General features: G+C 52.4%; 1 protein-coding gene across 1 annotated transcript; it reads right to left on the bottom strand.

Annotated features, from left to right (window-relative positions):
- Positions 1-2,745: 2,745 nt before the first annotated feature.
- On the bottom strand, positions 2,746-20,762 carry Tmprss3 (transmembrane serine protease 3). The gene is given in 17 exon segments (XM_038343551.1): positions 2,746-2,763; positions 6,213-6,365; positions 7,000-7,142; positions 9,058-9,153; positions 11,375-11,544; positions 12,265-12,430; positions 12,757-12,800; positions 13,551-13,676; positions 15,865-15,911; positions 15,913-15,933; positions 15,935-15,990; positions 16,349-16,397; positions 16,400-16,467; positions 17,343-17,451; positions 19,166-19,170; positions 19,550-19,691; positions 20,745-20,762. Coding segments are annotated over 17 exon segments (1,431 nt in total).
- Between the last annotated feature and the right edge of the window lie 415 nt (positions 20,763-21,177).

Below are 21,177 nucleotides of genomic sequence, written 5' to 3'. Positions count from 1 at the left end.
CCGTATACGCTACCCACCCACTCGTCAGTCTGTAGTTACTTCGTTTATTGGGTGGAGTCTTGGTAGAGCAATGCTTATATTCAAATGTCCCTTCCTTTACTTCATAACTGTTACAGGTATAAAAAAAAAGACAGTACAAGATTGCTCCTGGGAGCTGAGGCAAATTACCCTTCTGAGGAGGCTTGCTAAGATAGTCAAGGCAGGGTTCTGAAGGGACAGGGCCTCCAGTTTCAGAGATCAGAGGGAGTTTCTGGCTCCTAAAGGTTGCAGGGGGCAGGGTTTCATACCACCCTGGTGACCTAGCCCGAGTTTAGGAATCCGGCAAGAAGTTTTTAGGTGGGAGGGTGAGGTTGTAGCATGGGAAGCCTGTGGCTGCCTCTGGCTGCAAGGAGGAGAGAGAGACGCAAGTAGACCTCACCTGTCTGCTCTCTACCTGGAGGGAAAGGCTGTAAAGGACATGGCTTGACCTACCCATGGTTGCGTTGTCTGCTTTCTTTATTATCCTGGCTAGTTAATGTCAACCTGACACAAGCCAGAGTCATCAGAGAGGACGGAGCCTCAACTGAGAAAATGCCTCCATAAGATCTGGCTGTAAGGGATTTTCTTAATGAGTGGTTGATTGGGGTGGACTCAGCTCATTGTGGGTGGTGCCACTCCTGGGTTCATGTTCCTGGGTTCTATAAGAGAGCAGGCTGAGCAAGCCATGAGGAGCAAGCCAGGAAACAGTGTGCTAACTCTCCTACCCCACCTATCTCATGGCCTCTGCATCAGCTCCTGCCTTCAGGTTCCTACCCTGCTTGAGTTCTTGCCTTCACTGCCTTTGATAATGAACTTTTATATGGAACGGCGAATGAAATAAACCCTCCCCAAGATGCTTTTGGCCATGGTGTTCCACCCAGCAATAGTATCCCTAAATAAGACGTCTATTTTTTAAGATCTATTTTATGTTTATTTATGTGTATGTATGTATGTCTCTGTAAGTATGTATATGCACATGTGTGTCTTGAAGGGCAAAAGAGGGTGTCAAGTACCCTGGAACTGAAGTTCTAGGCAGTTGTGAGCTGGGAACAGCACTCGGTCCCCTGCAAGAGTAGCCAGTGCTGCTCTTAACTGCTGAGCCGTCTATGCAGCCCCGACATCTGGTTTGTTGGAGCCACAGCACGTAAGGGCTGCCATTGATGATAAAGACCTCCAAATACAAAACACAGTATGGTGTCGTCTACAGCTGGGGCAAAGCAGAGGAAAGCCCCCATACCACCTCACTGAAGAGTGGTGGGATATTCAGGAGGCAGGAAGTCACTTGCACTCAGTATTGATCGCCATACGTTTTTATGACTGCTGTGATGTATTATTAGCTATGATTGTTCATCTCTTCCCGTGACTGATAAGTCAACTACACTACAGGGGTGTGTGCACAGGGAAAAAAGCATCAGTATAGGGCTTAGAGTTACCCGAAGACCCCAGGCACTCACAGTAGGTCTTGGGGTATTTATTCTATTCACGGAAATCTGAGTAGTGGCTCTGATCTAGACAGGGTTAAGTCCAAGCACAAGGGCTGTGTGGCAGTTTGTTTCGGTGATGCCCCCCCAGCACACCCCCACTCACTCTCTCTCTCTCTCTCTCTCTCTCTTTCTCTCTCTCTCTCTCTCTCTCACACACACACACACACACACACACATACACACACACACATACACACAGCACATTTATTTTCTGTTGCAGCCACAAAGCAACTGATTCATATTCTTCTGAAGACTTAATCTATGATAAGCTCAAATGACCAATGGCTACTTGCCATGTAACTCTCTCTGTTAACTAGGTAATATGGGGGCCATTGGATTGTGGGCCACGCAGGAGAGGCCCAGACGCTGTCAACTATGGTACATTAGCAGAGTGTGTGGAGGGATGGGGCAGCCCCAATGACTTAGGACCTTCTATTCGAATTGCTTTTGGTGTCCTCTGGTCTTGTCTTCTCCCAGACCTGTGTCACTTACTCTATGGTGCGATAAGGGATCCTTCTAATGTACTGAGAAACCTGTTCTAACAGGAAAATGCAAACTCCTGACACGTGCAGGGTGGGCTTTCGACGTGAGCCCATGATTTCGATTTCTGTGAGCCGTCACAACTCATTCACTCAAAGCCCAAGGACAAGTCGTGCTGAGAGAAGGGGCACCTTCCAGAAGCAAGGGCTGGTAACTCATCAAGCACCAAACACTGTAAGAAAATAGTGGGGCAAACACGTAGGCTGAGTCATTCACAAGCTAAGTTGCCCACCTCCTAAAACGGGCTGTTGGGTTGAGAACTGGCGCCCAGGGATAGAACCAATAGGTGACTCCATCTGCAACAATCTGCACCAGCGGTTCCTGACCTCATATCTGCACCAACTGGTGTCAATGGTTTTGCATAAGAGGTTGTTTGTGTTGGCAGCAGCTCCGAGGGGGAAATCTAGGAGGATGGCGGGGAAAGGCGCTGCTAACGTTCAAGAATGGGGGTGCTTTTGTCGCTGTGAAGCACAGAAAGTTCTAAGGTCATTTCATCCCACACCCCAAGGGCCAGAGGCTTTAGCAACAGGCAGCTCCGGGTATCAAGGGTAGGAAGGATGCTCTTCCTGCTGCCTCTGCCTCCGTGCAGTGGGCAGAGCACTAAATGCTGGTACTCGCATCCACCATGCCCACACAGGAGTCCAGGGAAGGCTTGGGCTGCGTCCACCCTCGGGAGCTCAGGTGCTGGTTTGTTCCCCATTCTTCAAGTCTTCAGGTCTCTCTGAAAGTAAAAACAGAAGTCACCATTTTCCCCCCTGCAAGCCATGCCTTGGATGCTGTGACTCCGTGGGCACCTAAATTTTCCATTAAATGTTATCAATGGTCACTGGGGGGCAGGGGGACTGGGTCTCTGAGGGAGGACGCTGCTGGCTCTGGATGGTTCCCATCTCTGCCTAAGATAGTCCCCAAACTGTTAGGAGATTGTCCCCAGACTGCTAGGTCTCAGCTGCATGCTCCTAAAGCCTAACATAAAACAGAACAATTTTGTTTTGCCCTTACTGGATAGGGAAACGTGAAGGGTTGAACGAAGATGATGGAGTGGGGACTTCTAGGGCCGACAGGTGGGACAGTGTGCAGGGGTGGGAGGACTCCTGGGAGAGCCTCCAGGGAGACAAATCAAACCTGGAAATCCTCCTGCAGAAGGGAGGGGCTTCTGGCTCTTCCTTGAGCCATTTAGAAAGAGATTGAAAAATAGGTGTGTCTGCAGGTCCTCAGTGGTCAGAGGCAGCTGATGGTTAAGATGCCCCGAGCAACCCTCAGAAACCCTAGCCAGCCACCATAGCGAAACCCCTCTGAGAACAGACCCTTCCAGAAACTGCCAGGCCCTTTTCTGATTGCCAGGGACTCTTGGTATAACAGCCTTCCTAAAATGATGTTCAAAACATGAAGATCACCTGGTTCCCTACCCCAGATCCCCAGCGAGACTGACTGGGAGAGGGTCCCGGGGGTCTTCAGTTTTAGCAAACAGCCAAGGAAGTTTACTCTCTGTTTGTCCCTCTGGGCAGAGTCAGGCCGAGGTCCTGGTCTGCATTTGACTGCATTCCTAGGCAGCGTCCTTACTAACTTGGGAGCCCTCACTTGTCCAAGATTCCCACCTATCATGAGGAAGATTGTAGGACCCATCACAATGCAGAGAGCATACTGGCTAGGACCGCATCCCTGCCATGGCTTCCCAGTCTGAGCCCCTGGCTGCCCCACCTTCCTCAACAATGTGAAGCGCCAGGGAAGCAGCTTCTTTGTACCCTCTGGTGGTTTAGACTTCCAGGAGAGGCTCGGTCGCATGGAACCTGTGTTCCAGGAGCAGCCGCAGGAAGGCACACTTGCTTTCTGAGGTTCCTCCATCGCTTGCCACCCCTCCCATGTATACATGGCCCGTCCTAGTCTCGTCCCACGGTATCAGTGGCCTCTGCGCCAAAATCGGCTACACAAATGCCCATTTCCATAGCTAGCGAAGGGAAGAGACGTGTTGGCTATGCTCTCTACTGAATAAGCAGAGCCTGTGGTACTAACTGGGCAGTGCCAGCAGACTGTAGGCTGGTGGATTCCTGCTGGCCTGTGACCAGCAAGCCAGGCCTGCACTGGGCCAGCCCCATGGGCTCCATCATGCACAGAAGATGGAAGTGAGGCTGCGGGAATGACGAATGATGCTGAGACCTGAACAAGACCAGGCCACACCTGCCACGATCTCACCCCACCCACGGGACCCGTACTCAGTGTCCTGCCTCATTTAAGGCTGAAATTCGAATGCAGAAGCAGAGGGCTGGGGTATAACTCAATGGTAGAGACCCACTTAGTGCACACAAGACCTGGAGTTCAGTTCTCAGTACTGAAAAGAAAAAGAAAGTCAGGTGGTGGAGTCGCACACCTTTAGTCCCAGCACTCAGGAGGCAGAGGCAGGTGGATCTCTGTGAGTTCAAGGCCAGCCTGGTCTACAAAATGAATTCCAGGACAGCTAGGGCTACACAGAAAAACCTTGTCTCAAAAACCAAAAAGGAAAAAAAAAAAGAAGAAAGAAAGGAATGAGGGAGAGAGAGAGAACCTTGAGTTAAACCAATAATAAAGAAATAGTAATTAGGGCTGGAGAGGTTAAGAGCACTGGCTGCTCTTGTAGAGGACCTGGCTTTGATTTGCAGCACCCACATCGGCAGTTTGCAACAGTTCCAGGGGAATCTGACTTCCTCTTCTGACTTTTGAAGTCACTGTACTCAGATACACAAACACAAACACAAACACACACACACAGATACACCATCAAAAAAATTAAATAAGATCTTTAGTTAAGTAAATAATAATCTTTGTAACGTCTGTAGTGCAGCTCAGTGGTAGAGTACCTACCTAACATGCATGAGGCCCTGGGGTTTGAATCCCAGAATCCCATTTAACCAAGTATGTTGGTACACGCCTGATATTCCAACATTTGGGAGGTAGAGGCAGGAGAACCAGAAATTCAAGGTCATCCTCAGCTACACAATGATTTAGAGGCCAATCTGGGTTTCATGAGACCCTGTGTCAAATACCACCCACACACACACACACACACACACACACACACACACACACACCACAGTACAACCTTTATAAAGGTTTTGGAAGCCCACAGCTGAGTGCTGGAGACCAGAGGGCAGGAAGGGACTTGGCTTTCCCTTGGGATGATAGGAAGGTCTTGGGAACTGAACAGATTTGGTGGCTGCACATATTAGTGCGTCAAATGCCATGGGAGTGTTGTCTTTTGAAAGTTTGTCTGTTACATCATTTCACCCCTATTAAGTCAGGAGAAAAATGTCTTTGACACTGGGATGGGGATGGCGTGAGGAATCTGTGATCAAGTTATTAAATATTTGCTTAGTGTTTGGTCCCTAGCTGGGCCTAGCCTTCCTGCAGCCCTTTCCCACTCGGAGGAAGAGGGGCTGTGGACATCTGGGGCTCATCACAGCAAGGCCTGTGTCTATCATGGTGGACATCTCATTGCCTGGTGCCCAGCAGCCTCAGTTCCCTAGCGGCTCAGGGTTCCCCTGTCTTCCTCTTGCTGACCAGGATCCCCTGTAGGCCTGTCCTGCTTCCCTCTCCCTGAAGCAAAGCTACTCAGACCCCTCTTGCTTGAGAACTCTGTTCCATAGCCAGGTGGTGGTAGCACACACCTTTAGTCCCAGCAGCTGGGAGGCAGAGGCAGGCGGATCTCTGTGAGTTCGAGACCAGCCTGGTCTACAGAGTGAGTTCCAGGACAGGCTCCAAAGCTACAGAGGAAAAACCAAAAGAAAGAAAAGGAACTCTGTTCCACTCTGGCTCTCAGCAAAGCATCAATTCCACCGGGACAATTGGAGAGGGGGCTTACCTTGTCTAGATGCAACCCACCTATGCTCTCCTCCCTGCACACATAGCACCCTAAACATACCCCCATTCCAAGGGGACACCTCATCCACTGGTCAGTTTCTCCCCTTCTGAGTCAAGCAGGTTCATGCTTCCTGTCCCTCCCCTGTGTGCCTGGATAACACCCATGGGATTAGCTGTGCTCTAGGACTGATACCCAGAGTCACTGCATCAATGCAGAATCAACATCCTTTCCATCCCCCTCCCTGGCTCCCCGTGGCAGAGCTGTGGTTACACTGGGTGCAGGGAACACGTGACCTGGAGAGTCACTCCACCCACCTCCCTCTGGGGCACCACACCCACCTCCAGCTGCTCATGAATCCAATCCAGGAAGGCAGTGATGCGGGTGTAGACCCCAGGCTTGTTCACCTCAGCACACCCAATGCCAAAGCTTGTGGCACCCACCAGCTTCCACAGTCTCCTCTCCTGGCACACCAGGGGGCCCCCACTGTCTCCCTGGAGAGCAGAAGGAGGCAAAAGGCTAGGCGACTGAGCAGCTATGCTGTGCTGGTGACAGACTTCCCTTTCCAATTGCCAGTGGGTGACACCATGTGCACACCTCTCCCCGAACACTTCTAGAATGGATTCTGCTATTCTCAAGAGGTGGCTCCTTGCCTGTGTGGGAAGGTGTCCCTCCAGTTGTGTCTCCCTCCGGGTCCCAAACACTAAACTGGGAAGGTCAAGCGTGGCCTGTGTAGCTCACAGAGCTGGAAGAGGAAAGGTCTGGATGAGAGGGAACTAAAATTCTGTGGCCACGGGTGGCACTGAGTCTCACCCCCTATGGCTTTTGGAAACCCGGACCCATCAGCTCACACCGGCTTGCTGCTCTGGTTGGCCCCCTACACCCTGAGTCTGGAGAGGATTAGGGAAGACAACACCCCATTCCCTGGAAGACTGGGAGCCTGGGTAAACACAGGCCGGGCCACCAGGAAAGTCACGGGTATCTTAAGCAAATCTCTTCCTTGTGCCATGTAAATTTGATTTTTGTCCAGTCACAGGGAAGCTGGCAGTGGCCTGTCCCATGGGCTGGGTCACTATACTGGGCCCCTGCCCGCTGTCCCAGCCCCCGGGGTAACTGGCAGTCCTTTACCTGGCAGCTGTCCACACCGCCCTTCAGGTAGCCTGCACAGAGCATGGTCGGGGAGATGATGCCGCCGTACACGTCCCTGTGGTTGCAGATCTTGTTGGAAATTAACGGGACAGCCGCGTGGTTCAGGACAGGGGAGGCGTCACCTGCCTCAAAGCAGTGAAGAAACGTGTAGTGAAGACTCCGACTTAGAAAGCAGGGAGACAGAGACAGGAGAAGGTAGCGGGGACAAGGGACATGCCACCTGACAGTCTGTAGCTGAACAGTGGACTGTCGTGGAGCAGATGGGGCCCGGAGATCCCCTACTGAGTGGGCTGTGTATTCTCACCTCCGTGTCAGGGCTCCTTACTCCCCTAAGAGACTCAAAGTGGAAGAAGTAGAGAGACGTTTCTTCCCATAGCCAGCCAAGCCCTTGACCCACCCTCGCCAATCCCCATTACAAAAGGGAAACTGAGGCTCCTGAAGGCCACACATATCCGGACAGAGATGTATGTGGTCAGCAGAAATGCGCCCCTCCAAATATAGGTATGAGCCCTGGACCTGTAGACATGCCATTAGCCAGGGAGGCGTTCAAGGTTGTGAGACAGCCTTGGTGATGTGGGCAGACTCCTAAGAACTACAGGGCTTAGCAGAGACTCAGAGAGGGCAACACCAGAGGAGCAGGGCATAGCAACAGATCAGTGTAATGGCCTTGAAGCTGAGGATGAGGCCACCAGCCCAGAAGTGTAGAAGCAGAAGTCAGGGGGCAGCTGTCATCAGAGCCACCTGAGGAACCAGCCTGCCAGCCCCAGCGACCCCTGAGGCTGGTTGGTAACGTCAGAGCTGTAACTGGAAGGTCACAAACACAAGCTGAGCACTGAATCCCAGAGTTTGAGAGGCTGAGGTAGGAGGGTAGCTGTGAAGCCCATGGCTAGCCTGGGCTACATAGTGAGTTCCTGGACAGCCTGGGCTGCAGTGAGACCCTGAATGAAAATGTCTCCCAGGGGAAACACTGACTTCCTGCATGGGTTAATTACAACCCTCTTCTTATTTGTCTGACTATAACCAAGACACATGACCCTCTTTGGACCAGCCTCTGCAGAGGCTGCTGAAGTACAATCTTGAGACTAGGTCAGCTCGCATGTAGGGCAGGCTCTAAATCCAACAACTGATGTCATGGAGACAGGGATCAAGGAACTGATGAAATGGGTCAGTCAATAAAGTGATTGGTTCAATACCCAGAACCAGAACCCACACTGGGGAGGGGGAGAAAACTCAGCCATCTAAACATTGGAACTGAAGGGACACATCAGCCAGCCAAGGAACCTGAGAATGGCTAGAGCCACCAGCCGCTGGGGAGATGCCGGGACTGACCCCACCTCGGGCCTGCGGACACCTCCATCTCAGGCTTTAGAACTGAGAGGACTTGCCTCTGCACTTTTGAGCTTTTGGAGTCATCCAGGTCACGGTAGTTTGCTACAGTTTCTAGTGAAAGCAGGCTGGCCTGAGCCTAGAAAATGCACGAAGGAAAGCCCTTGCTGGGAACCCTGAGCCTTGAGACCAAGTCTGCACTGTCTCCTGACGCAAGGGACACAGACTTCTCTGCTAGGTCTGTACCACGGCTGACAGTACTACCATTACCAGTGCCGTCGAGGCTCCTGGGTAGCAGCTTCTATTCCGTGCTCCCAGGAGAGAACAGCTCACCCTGCCCTGCCAGCTCTCACAGACATCAGTTCTTTACCCTGCTCCCCACATGCTGGATAAAGCTTGGGGGTCATCAAGGTCTACTTCATACACTTGCTTTGCAGCTTAAAAGGAGGCAAGAAGGGGGGTGGCTGGAGGCCTCTCTGTGGACCAGTATCCACACTTTCCCCTCACAACCCGTTTCTCTCCAGAGAAGCCCCACAGCGTCACGCCGTCCGAAGATAGGCAACACCACAGTGGCCCACGGTTACCCAGTAGACTGTTGTTGTGAACACTTGGTCTGCGCTAACCCTGGGCTGGGACCTCCAAGCATCCTGAGGGGACATCACAGCAGGACACTGGAGGGTCCCTACCAGCCTCTGGCTCCAGACCACTGACCTCCATCCTCCGTGGCCCCCCATCCTGACGTCCAGCACAGTTTCCCATCAGGAAAGTTCTCTTCCGAGTTAGGCAGACAGACAGGCTGGATGGTCTCTGTTAGAATGGGAACAATGATGTGAAGTTGTTGAAGCCACCGTCCCAGAATTCAGCTGACTTTGGGTTCAGGTCTCCTAACCCTTGGCCATTGAGGAAAGCTGGCTGAGAGCTGAGGCCCCACCTACTCATCCCCCAGAGTCTATAAAACTCGAGTGTAGTGCTAGACTGTGGTGTGAGCCCAGAGCCCAACCGCAAACGCTGGCTGTAAAAACCCAGACAGTAGATGGTTCAGGCTTATGGGCTATGTGATCACATGTCATCACTGTTGCTGGAACCATAGGAGATGTAAACAAAGGGGCTGGTGGATTTATGACAAGATTTTACTGCTCAAATGTGCATTGAATCACACTTGGCCTTTGGCTCTAGTTGGCCACTCCTGGTCCAGACTTTGAATGTATATATAGAACATCACTCTGGGGATCTTCCTGCTGCCCCTGGTGTTTGTAGTGACAGCAGGCTGGCCTATACCTAGGCTGTGCCACTGAGGCCCTAGCAAAGCCAAGTGACTACATGTGCCCAGGGCTTTCATGTGAGCAGCCCTTGAGATGCCCCTCCCCCAGCCCACATGGTGATAACAGAAAAGTGGGGAGGGGATGGGCGGTGGTGGCGCACGCCTTTCATCCCAGCACTTGGGAGGCAGAGGCAGACGGATATCTGTGAGTTTGAGGACAGTCTGGTCTACAGAGTGAGTTCCAGGACAGACAGCCAGGACTACTACACAAAGAAAGAGAAACCCTGTCTTGAAAATCAAAAGAACAAAAAGGAAGGAAGGAAAGGGAAGGGGAGCCTAGAACCTTCCAGATGCTGGAGGAAGAGGTAGACTCCTGCCACACCTTCAAGCTTCCCCAGGCTGGGACCCAGCAAGCTCTTTCCACTGGAGGTGCCCTACAAGAGATTCCATGTAGCAAACAGCAGGACAGGAACAGGAATGTGCTGTCTGCTTGCTCTGGTCCCTAAGGGCAGGTGACTCTCTTCCACCACCTAGAGGCACCAGCTGGCCTGGCCTGGAGAAGCTCTTACAAAGGGGGCACCAGACCCAGAGACCAGAGTAGAATCAGGAAGGCTATCAAGGCACAAAACTTGGACTGGGAAGACGGCTCAGTTGACAAAGTGCTTGCCTTGAAGGCCTGAGTTTGATCTCTGAAACCCATGTGTAAAGCCAGATGTAAAGACATTGAGCCTGTTACCCAGTGCTAGGGAGGCAGAGACAGAAAGGTCCCTGGGGCTCATGGGCCAGTCAGCCTCCTAGGTGACTCTAGACCAGTGAGAGACCTTACTCCCCCCACTCCCCTTCAAAAGCAAGATGGAAGATTCCTGAGGAACAGCAGTCAGGTCATTGTTAGTGTTTGCCTATGGCCTTCATGTGCATGCACACACATGTTCACACATGCATACACACACACACACACACACACACACACACACACACACACATACACAACTCCAATGAGCAAAGACAATGCACTGATGTCAGCACCCAGCTGAATCAAACATTGGGATTTTCTGGCAAGGATAGTAAAGCAGCCATTGTAATGATGCTTCAACAAGCGTCAACCAATTCTATCGAAACAAATGAAAAGCAAGCGTCTGGCATGGAAGCCAAGACATACCACAGAAGCCTAGACATACCACAGAAGCCTAGACATACCACAGAAGCCTAGACATACCACAGAAGCCTAGACATACCACAGAAGCCTAGACATACCACAGAAGCCTAGACATACCACAGAAGCCTAGACATACCACAGAAGCCTAGACATACCACAGAAGCCTAGACATACCACAGAAGCCTAGACATACCACAGAAGCCTAGACATACCACAGAAGCCTAGACATACCACAGAAGCCTAGACATACCACAGAAGCCTAGACATACCACAGAAGCCTAGACATACCACAGAAGCCTAGACATACCAGAGAAGCCTAGGCATACCACAGAAGCCTAGACATACCATAGAAGCCTAGATATATCATAGAAGCCTAGACATACCATAGAAGCCTAGACATGCCTCAGAAGCCTAGACATGCCTCAGAAGCCTAGACATGCCTCAGAAGCCTAGACATACCATAGAAGCCCAGACATACCATAGAAGCCCAGACATACCATAGAAGCCCAGACATACCATAGAAGCCCAGACATACCATAGAAGCCCAGACATACCGTAGAAGCCCAGACATACCGCAGAAGCCCAGACATACCGCAGAAGCCCAGACATACCATCACATGTGAGAGGCTCAGCCAGTTTCATGAGGGCGATGTCATTGCCTAGCCGTTTCGGCTTGTATTTGCTGTGGTAGATGATCTTCTCCACCAGATGGGAGGGCACGGGGCTATCCGTCAGGGACACAAGACCCACCTGGACGGTCCAGGACTTGGGGTGGTACAGGCTGAAATGCACAAACCGAGAGGTGGAGCTCAGGGCACACCCAGTCATGCTGAGCTCTAGTGTCCCAAGAGCCCAGGGAGATGGCGAGAGATGTCACCAGGTGGGAGATGGCCCAGTATCCTGTACATCTATGCCCCACATTGGCCACATTCCCAAGTCCTGCAGGAGCCCGGAACACACCCCATGTACACCCCAGACAAGCCATTCTCTCCACACCACCCAAGAGATATGCATTTGAGAGCTGGGCTCAGCTTTGCTCCCGGCAGAGGCTATCCTGGCCTTTCTCCACTGTCCAGTAACCAAAACAGGAGATAAAAATAATAGAGAATCAGTCACCGGGTCTGGGATGCTTTCTGTGACTTCCTTGCCATCTGAACACCTGCCAGACCCAGCGCAGTGTTCTCTGGGTGCCCTGCACTTCCACCCCATGGTACCCTGCTGTGCCATTAACACAGATGACAATAATGAGCTACAGGAAGGCCTGGGAGGCTTAAGGTTTCTTTGTGCCCCATCTTCCTCCTTTTCTACCCAGCTCATGTCACTCCCACAGAGAGAGGTCCACTGTGAGGACTGGCATTCACGCCAATATGTGGCTCTATGGTGTCTGGCTTCTTGCTTTTCTGTCTGCCTTCAGGCCCAGACCACCCCATCTCTATCTGACCCAAGACTAGATAAGGCCCTGGGAAGAGCAGAACCCACAATAGCAGGCCCAAGCACTCACTCGTAAACACAGTGTGCAGCGGTGACGATCCACAGAGGGGTGATGACGGAGCCCCCACACAGGTGGTACCCCTGGAACTGGAGGCTGACCTGCCAGGGCCACTGGGCAAGCGAGGACATGTTTCCACCCACAATGCGAGGGCTGTAGCCGGTTCTCAGGCCACAGGCTACAGAAGGAGAACAAGGGCTCATGGGTAATGCCGTCAGCACCCTGAACCCCCTACCTGGCACTATTCCAATTCCCTGCCCTCCAGAAGGTCAGGCACACATGGGGTCAGGCACACAAAGGACTCAGAGGTATGTAGGGTTTGTGGGAGGCCTTGGGAAGGGCTGTTGCAGAGAGCAGGCGTGCTCACCCTGCCCATCAATGACCTCTGGGTGCCCAGCCCCACACTGGCATCTAGGGGATGGGGTCTTGAGTTGTCCCCGAAGGGAGGCCATGACTCCACAAAGCCAGGCTTCCATGTGGCTCCCCACCTATTTAGACACTTACCTGAGCACTTCAAGGTGACCACGCGTCCCGAGGCACAGCCTTCCCTGCAGTGGAAAGAACAGTTCGTGGACAGCAAACAAGTGGCTGTTGGCAGAGCAGGGGTCACACCTGCCAGACTAGGGGCCTGGGTGTCCAGAGGAAAGCCTGGCTGAAGGGCACCTGCCACATTTTCTCCCTGTGTCAGCCTGGGCTCCAGTTGAGATGTCTCAGGTCTGGGTACCTGACTGTTGCTAAGGGAACCTGGTTTTTTATCAGAGTTTTGGGGTTATAGGGTTATGGGGTGGCGGGGAGGGGGGTAACTGGTAAATGTGAAAGCACTTCTTCTTCCCTTCCCTGCTTGCTTACATACATGCACACACATGTGCACACACAAACACAGGCACACACACACAAATATACACACACGCACATGCATGTACACACAAACATATACGCACACACAAGCACACATGTGCACACACATACATGAACACACATACACACATGCACACACACAAACACATGCACACACATGTGCACACACATGCATATACACATTCCCCGCTGTGAGGCAGGCCCAGAACTGGCCTGATGACATGCCTGCCTGTCACTGGGCATCACTGTTGCTTTTACTGCACTTCTTCCCCCCCCCACCACACACACAGAACCTTGCTTTCCAGGGTTGGGGGTTCACCCCTGCACTCCAGCTTATGCACCACCATTCTAACCATAGCAGTGAGCTCCACCCTTCCCCTCATGGAGCGCTGCGACTCAGCACCCATGCACGCAGCTGTAGCAGCTACCTCACCGCTTACCTCATGTACACAGAGTGGTGCAACGTGGTCACCTTGTCATCTGGCAAGAGGTGATTGATGGACACGAAGTCACCCTGGAACTGCTCCTCAAGTGCGTCCACTCTGAGGTGGTCCGAGCTTACATAGCTGCAGGCACATCGGAAACCCAGACCCTGTAGTCACGGCGACTCCAAAATATCAGTCACCCCACACACGCTCACACGGTTACCAGCATCACACTTGGGAGACCTTACTTGGTTACCCCCAAAACCATCAAAGGCTGCATGTTGCTGAGGAAATGCATACACCTTAGCCCAACATTCCAGGCTGGCTGTGGCCTGGGGGCTAGCTTGCTGTCCCACAGCCCACCAGCCTGGCTGGCCCACCCACCCAGCTCCAGTCACAAAGAAAGACCACTTCCTGCCACGGTTAGGAAGTCCCCACCCACCCCTCTCTGGTGCACTTGGTTTGGCTGGAGTCAAGGCTCAGGGGAGGCAGCTAGATGTCTAGCTCCTGGGGACCAGGAGTTAGGGGAGTATGAGCGCCTGTCCCACCTTGTCTAGCCCTGTCGTGGAAGGCAGTGACTGGAGGGCCCTGGGAGCAGCAAATGGGCTCAGTGTCAGGAGACAGGCGTATATGCATCCATGGTGCAGAAGAGAAATATGAGGAGACCAGAACAGGGTAGAATAGCTCAGCATATACCCAGAAATAGAAAAGGAAAAAAAAGCAGCATTGGAGGAGTCCCCAAGGAAGGTGGGGGGGACAAAGCATTCTGCAGGTGGCTGACTCCTCACTAACCCGGCAGTTTGTCACACAGGATGCCGCTCAATTGCTGTTAAGTGCCTCAGCCACTCGTGTAAGTACAGTGCAATGTTCAGCCAAGCATGGGTTTGAAGAAAAATGCCGTCAAGATGTTTTCCAGGCATTGCCTCTCAGGGGAGGCTGCAGCAGGCCGCCTTGGTGTGAAAGAGCCGGCTTTTGCTGGGATGTCAGGTGATGGGGAAGGTGGGCGGGGTGATGAGCGGGGTCTTGTGAAATGCAGAAGGTACCTAAGTGTCACAGGTGGAGCCTACAGATCGCCTCAGAGCAACAGTCACCCCCATCACAGCCATGATCACTCCTACTCCCTAGTGACCGCTGAGCTCCCTCAGCCTTTTAAGGCGGGTGCTGACATTGTTCATTCTTAGGGAGGAGACTGGGCAAATTTCATAAGACTGCCTGGAATCAGCACCAATCTTCTAGCCAACTAGCTTGACTGTCTGATTTTGGTTTGGGTTTGTTGGTTTGTTGGTTTTCATATCTGGTTGCTATTCCAGATATGAGAGACAGATGTAGCAGAAGAGAGGGAGCTGCTAAGGAGAGAGGAGGGAGGAATAAGCAAGAGTGTAGAATAGTCGGAGAGGCCGGGGCAAGGGGCTGGTGCTGCTCTCATGGTCTGGGAGAAAGGGTACGGGGACAACTTGAGTCCTACCATACTCTCAGGGGAGAAATGGAGGCTAGGGCGGGATTTAGAACCAGGAGCTGTTTGCCCTGTCAAGTGGCTCCTTCATGCTTGAAGACCTGAAGTTCCTATCCAGGGCCCACAAGGGGCAGAGAGGACTTGAGCAGGGTGTGTCCAGGCACTATGGCAAAGACCTGGGATTGGGGAAGGGAAAATATTCCTGAGAGAAGAAAGGGACTGAGAAAGAGGAAAACAGAGATACCTGATGGGGAAACTGGGGCTGTTTGGTGGTGTGTGTGTGTGTGTGTGTGTGTGTGTGTATCTCTGTGTGTGTGTGGCATATGTGTGTGCATGTTTTGTTTGGCTGTTTTTTGTTTGTTTGATTGATTGATTGATTCATTCATTCATTGGTTTTGTTGTTGCTGTTGTTGATGTTGGACAGAAGCTTACTATTCAGCTCAAGCCAGTCCCAAACTCTCCATGTAGCCCAGGCTTGCCTAGAATGCACATCGTTCCTGCCTCTGCCTCCCCAGTTGCAGGGATTGCATGTGTGCCACCGTGCCTGGTTGTTGCGTGCTGGAACGGAACCCATGGCTTTGTTTATACTAAGTCACGCACTCTACCAGCTGAGCCCAGGCCCAAGGAAGTCCATTGCTTTTGCATCTAAACTCCTGGCCTAACCCTGAGAAGTCCTTCACACACATTGTTCTGTGTGACTCGGAGTCACCTGGCTGCTCGGGCTTTGGTCTTGCTCCCTGTGAGGAAGACAGGGCCAAGTGCCACAAGGTTACCATAAGAGTTAAGTGTGGCGTGTGAAGCCTCTAGAGAGTGCTTGACTGTCCAGTAGCAGTCCTGTCCTCAATCTGTCCTCCTTGCCCTTTGACCTTGACTCACCTGGGAAACCCCAGCTGGGCACAGGCAACCTTGGCGTAGTGGTTTTTTCCAGTCATCAGAGCACATGGTCCCTCCAGGCAGCGGCCGTGAACACCTGGAGCGCGGCTCTCTGGCCACTCACCCGCACTGGCCAGAACATGGGGAGATGGCAGTGAGGACCAGGCAGCGGCTGAGGCCGGGCAGAGACTGATGACAGCCCCACGTACCCCACGCACCCCCCTCTTCCAATCTGACTGGCTCCTCCCAGATCCTCCCCTGACAAGATGCTGCAGTTCCCACGGCCTGCCACCCTGAGACAGAACCTGTTCTAGTCCCCAAGTGAGTGCAAACACACAGAGTAGTCCTCCCGGGACCTAGCTAGGCACATCCCAGCTGAGGAGGGGCAGGGCAATGGCTACACCTTGGATCCATCTCAGAGACGGGAAGGCCAAGCTGGTCTGTGGTCACTCTCTGTGACTTCCATCAGTGATCCGGCGCAACTCACCGCATCGGTACTTCATCCTCCCCGTCCTGCAGTCAGGGACCCCGTTCGCACCCGAGCTGTCAGTTCGATGCACTTGAAAGACGAATGGCACCTGTACTTCCCAGAGCAATCGAAGTGGACCTGGGGAGAAAGGAAAGTGTGACCACTAACAAGCGGCCCCTTGGCATGCGGCACTGATATCTGGGCACCTGCCACGTGGCCTTGAGCTTGCCTGTCAGTAGTGAGACCTGCATTGAAACTGCAGCCCTGTTTCCTTCAGCCTGTTTTCTGGCCTGAACTCCGAGGGGTGGGACTGTTGCATCATGGTATTACTACACTCCAGGAAGCACAAATCAGGTGCTTTCAGACTCTAAGGGTTCAAAGTCAGGAGCGAAACTGCATGGCGGTGGCCACACACACGGAGCCAGCCCAGCAAGAGCCCCAGCTGACACATTTCAAGCACCTCTGCTTCTTTCACTCTGAGCCTGAAGCCAATCAACTGTGGAACACACGGCTGAGCAGGAGGCAGTTTATGCTGCCCTGCGCTGCCGTTACTTGAAGGAGAAAATGAGAAACTATATACTCAAAGAGAGCCCCTTCCCTCCCTATGACCCACTTTTTTCAAAAGCCCCGCATACCTCCTTACAAAAAATAGCCAAGGACCGTGGTATGACTTGAATGGAAGTCTTTGTCCGTTCCACCCCCATGCTCCCCCTTCCCATCCCAGAGTCCTGTTTTCTCATCAGCTCCTTTGAGTAATTCTAACTGTGCAGGTACCCTAGTGGCAGAGCCCAGAGCACAGCCAGCAGCCCTTCCTGTCCCCACACTGGCTTGACATTCACGCAGGCAGACCAATCCCATAGCCATCAAATCAAAAGGACATCAGCCACCAGTAATTAAGGCCGGGCAACAGCAAGTCCAGACCTGGGGGGGGGGGGGGGGGTGGCGGGACTCATGCAAGTTTAAATGCCAGAGCGGGTATTCGAGCGCCTACTAAATAATGGACGGTACTCACTGCCCAGGCCGATGGCCAGCGCCAGTATCAAGGCAATGATCCCAATGACAATGATCGGAAAAAAACTTCAAGGGCATGCAGGGAACAAGATCTGCGCAGCCCACCGCGTCTTGCATCTGAACGAGAGGAGTTGGAGAGGTGGGAGCCGAGGAGCGCCGACTTTGAGTGGCATAGAACTTAGAGCTAGCCATGTGTCCCCTGTCCCCTCTGTGCAGAGAAAGTGCCAGCCCAAAGACAGCTCTTCATTAGATGAACGGCCATGTTGTCTAGGTCAGTCTCACCCTCCCAGCTACGGCCTAGCTCTCCGTTCCAGCTTAGGAGACATTGTTGTGGGTTGAAAGGTATCCTCCAAAGGAGCCTAATCCCCGCCAGCCAAGAATGGGAGCTTACTTGGCGGTCACAGAGGGCATAAGTGAAGATGAAGTCCTTAGAACAGGCACTAATCTTCTACGAGTGGTGTCCTCGGGAAGGGGGAAATTCCAGCACAAATATGGACATACATAGAAGAGAGACGACAAGAAGAGATGAGGAACAGGTGTCCACGTGAAGATGAAGGCCGAGGATAGAGTGACATATGTCCACAATTCAAGGAGCCCCAAAGGCTGTTGGCCAAAGGTCACTATCTACACAAGGCCTGGAGGGTCCTGTCTACATCCATGGGAACAAGGCCTTACTGACATGGGGGTTTTCATGCTTCCAGCCCCTACAAAGGAGGCAAGGAGACTCTGTTGACTGAGCCACCTAGTTGTGACATTTTGTCCCAACAACCCTAGGAGGATAGTTGAAGGAAGTCTCAGGTCCCGAGGATGTGTCCAGAGAGGGTAGTGTGACTTGTAGATTTTACACCATATGCTTGAAGCAAGAAGGGCACTGGGCTCTCTTAAATTATCCCAAGCTGGCCTTTTCCCGGAAATAAACAAAAAATAAACCTGAATTCATCCTGACATCACAATGGCTTTGCTGGTACCGCACCCATGGGTGCTCACAGTGGAAGGGGCCACAGGCTTCTCACACGGTCCAGGGGTGGAACACATCCACTTCACAATTATATGAGATGGGACCTGTATCTACACAGCTTAAAAAAGACGTAGTTTTTGACCCAATAATGTCACTTCTAGGAATGTATCCTAAATGCTGTCATGGTGTATGCAGATGTCTGTCTCCACACACCCTGTGGACGGTGCCGTTCCTGAAGCTGGCAAACAGGAAGCAGCCTGAGCAGCCGATGAAGGGCAGCAGGAAATCCACAGCCTCGCTGTGGTACATGTGAGATGGACCTCCTAGGGGTCTTTTCCAATTTCACAAACCCACTCCTCCCTCCCTGCCCTTCATACTCTATAATCATTCAGATGGCTTAAAGGAATCCTTAGGGGCTCCTGGATGCCAGTTGTTCAGAGCTACAGCCAGAACTGTCCTTCCCTCCCCCTGCCCCAGCCCCAGGGATCGTCACCCTCCTTCCTCCTGAGCTGGACTCTCCAGACCAGCAAGCCACAGAAGGCTCTCAGCACAAAGACCACCATAGAAACAGGCATCAGGGGGGAAAATGCCTTACCTAGTAGGCATGTGATTTGAGGAACCAATGTTCCTTCTTTGGTGGCTACAGCACTCATTTTAACCAGGGCACTTAACTGTTGGTGACGTATACCTTGCCTGAGTTGTCTGCAGGGCTGTGGCCACTGTTTCTAAGGACTTCCTGGAGGGCTAGAGTTTTCCTAGCCAGCATTTGCCCTCCTCTGAATGACTCAGAGCCAATGTAAAGCTTGGGTCTTTGAAAACCTCCAAGAAGGGAAAAAAAAAACAAAACAAACAAACAACAAAAAAACACTGTCTCCAGGGACTTAGCAAGCGCCGGGTTAACAAAGGGGCTCCTCCTGAGTGCCCTCCAGTTCTTGTGGTTTTGCAAGATCAGGAGTGTTGGGCTCCTAACGCGAAAATACCCAGGGCAGGTGGGAGACAGCAAAGTCACAGAGTGCAGCCCATCTAGTGTGTGTAAGACCTGGTTCAACCTCCAGTACATAAGAGAGAGAAGGAGAAGGGAAGAGGAAAAAGACCAGAGAGGGAGGTGGGAGAGAGAGAAAGAAAGAGTGAGAGAGTGTACAAGGAGCTTCCCGCTCTCCCCACTCCCCCTCAACACACACACAGGCACACAGGGACCCTTGACCACATACACCACTTCTGCACAAGGCCCGCATTGCCAAGCCACCTACCTGGTGCCACGGGACTTATTTTCAAGTCATCCAAGCCAAAGAGCGATCTGAAGGAGAAGGGGGCTTCGGCGGCCGGAGGATCATTCTCCCCCATGGTGACTATCTCAGGGCCTCTGGTGCTGGCTTCCGGCTCCACCTCCACCTGCTTAGCCAGGGGTAAGCGAGATTGGTCCCTGGAGGAAGTGTGGGCACCACGGGTGCCTCTGTCCCATTTGAAATCCTTTCAGTCAGACACGAAGCCCACTCCCTGGGGCTTTGACCCAAACACTGGTCTACTGAGAACACAACTTTCCCTGGGCTGCGGTCAATAGCAGAGTGGCTTCTAGAGTTGATAAAAGGGCGGATTTTGATTCCTCTCCAGTAACAACGATGGCGCCCTCTGCGTAGCCAGTCTTAAACCAATCAAGTGACACTTTTAAGATAAGCCCCTTGGCCAGACAGAAGCACTCGGTCATTCTTCTTAGAAGACCGTAACTATCCGAGCAATTTCTAAGGCCGTTCTCCTCTGTTCTCTAACATTTTGATTTTCTTTCTAGCCATAGGATTTACCTGTCATAGACAAGATGGTCAGAGACTCAATTGTGTAGGTAACACGAGAGGAAAGGGCACGATCGCACTGTGAATAGCTTCCCACAAACACAAATTCCTCTCCTGGCTCATGCAGGCATGACCTGATTGAAAACGAAGTATCCGAGCCCTGGGGACTTGGGCCCACCCAGCCAAGCAAGGAGTGGCTGGGAGCCTCTGCCTCAGGCCAAACCCACACAGGGCTCTGGTTCCTACAGTAGAGACTTTTCCAGAGAGGGTTGAACAAGCACAGATATGTAGGGTGGCCCAGGTGAGTCCCCGGCCCAGTCCTCCTGAGTGCACAGCCAGGGTTGTGTAGGAATCTGCTTCCATCAAGGCTGAGGTCGACAGAAGCCCCGGGAAGGCTGGGGAGCTCCAATAAGGAATCTATGTCATCACCTTCCTGGCTAACCTGTTGTGTTTGTCCGTATCCCAATGGAGCTCCACAGCATTAAAAACTAACCTTGTTTCTCACAACATTTGTAAACTCTAAGCTTTCTGGAAAATCGGCCCTGGGGGTGCATCCCCTCCCAAGCAGGCCTTGGTTGGAAGGTCCCACATAGGAAAGCTGAGAAGTAGCTCAGAGCACATCCTGGAAGTGTCCTCTCCCCTGGGCCCCCTCACTTACTATTTCTGGAGCCGCCATCATTTGAAGCAGTAATAATTTCCTTTCTCATTATATAACATGAGCAGGAAGGTAAGCAGCTGACAGAGGGGAGTCCAGCAGGAAAATATTCCCACCGAGTCACTCAGCCTTGTCGACTCTGTCGTGGAGGCCAGCGGCATCTCCGTGGCGCCTCTGTAACTCGATCTGGAGGTGGCGATCAGGTAGCCCTGGTGGTATGGCCCACAGGGATGGAGAGAACAGCTTGCAACTGAGCAGAGCCAGAACTACAGGGGTGTTGCAGAAGAACGGAGGGCCAAGGACACTCCTCTTGTTAAGATGACCAAGGGGCCACTCCCCAGTGCCAAGCAGACAGCCCCATGGAAGGGCAGGTCAGCACTCAGCTGGGCAGTGCCACCCACCCAGGTGACTGAGCCTCAGGTGTAGTCCTCAGTGT

The sequence above is a fragment of the Arvicola amphibius genome, chromosome 9, assembly GCF_903992535.2.
Source record: "Arvicola amphibius chromosome 9, mArvAmp1.2, whole genome shotgun sequence".
NCBI lineage: Eukaryota > Metazoa > Chordata > Mammalia > Rodentia > Cricetidae > Arvicola > Arvicola amphibius.
The sequence above is the reverse complement of the archived record's forward strand: the minus strand, read 5'-3'. Positions and strand labels throughout refer to the sequence as shown.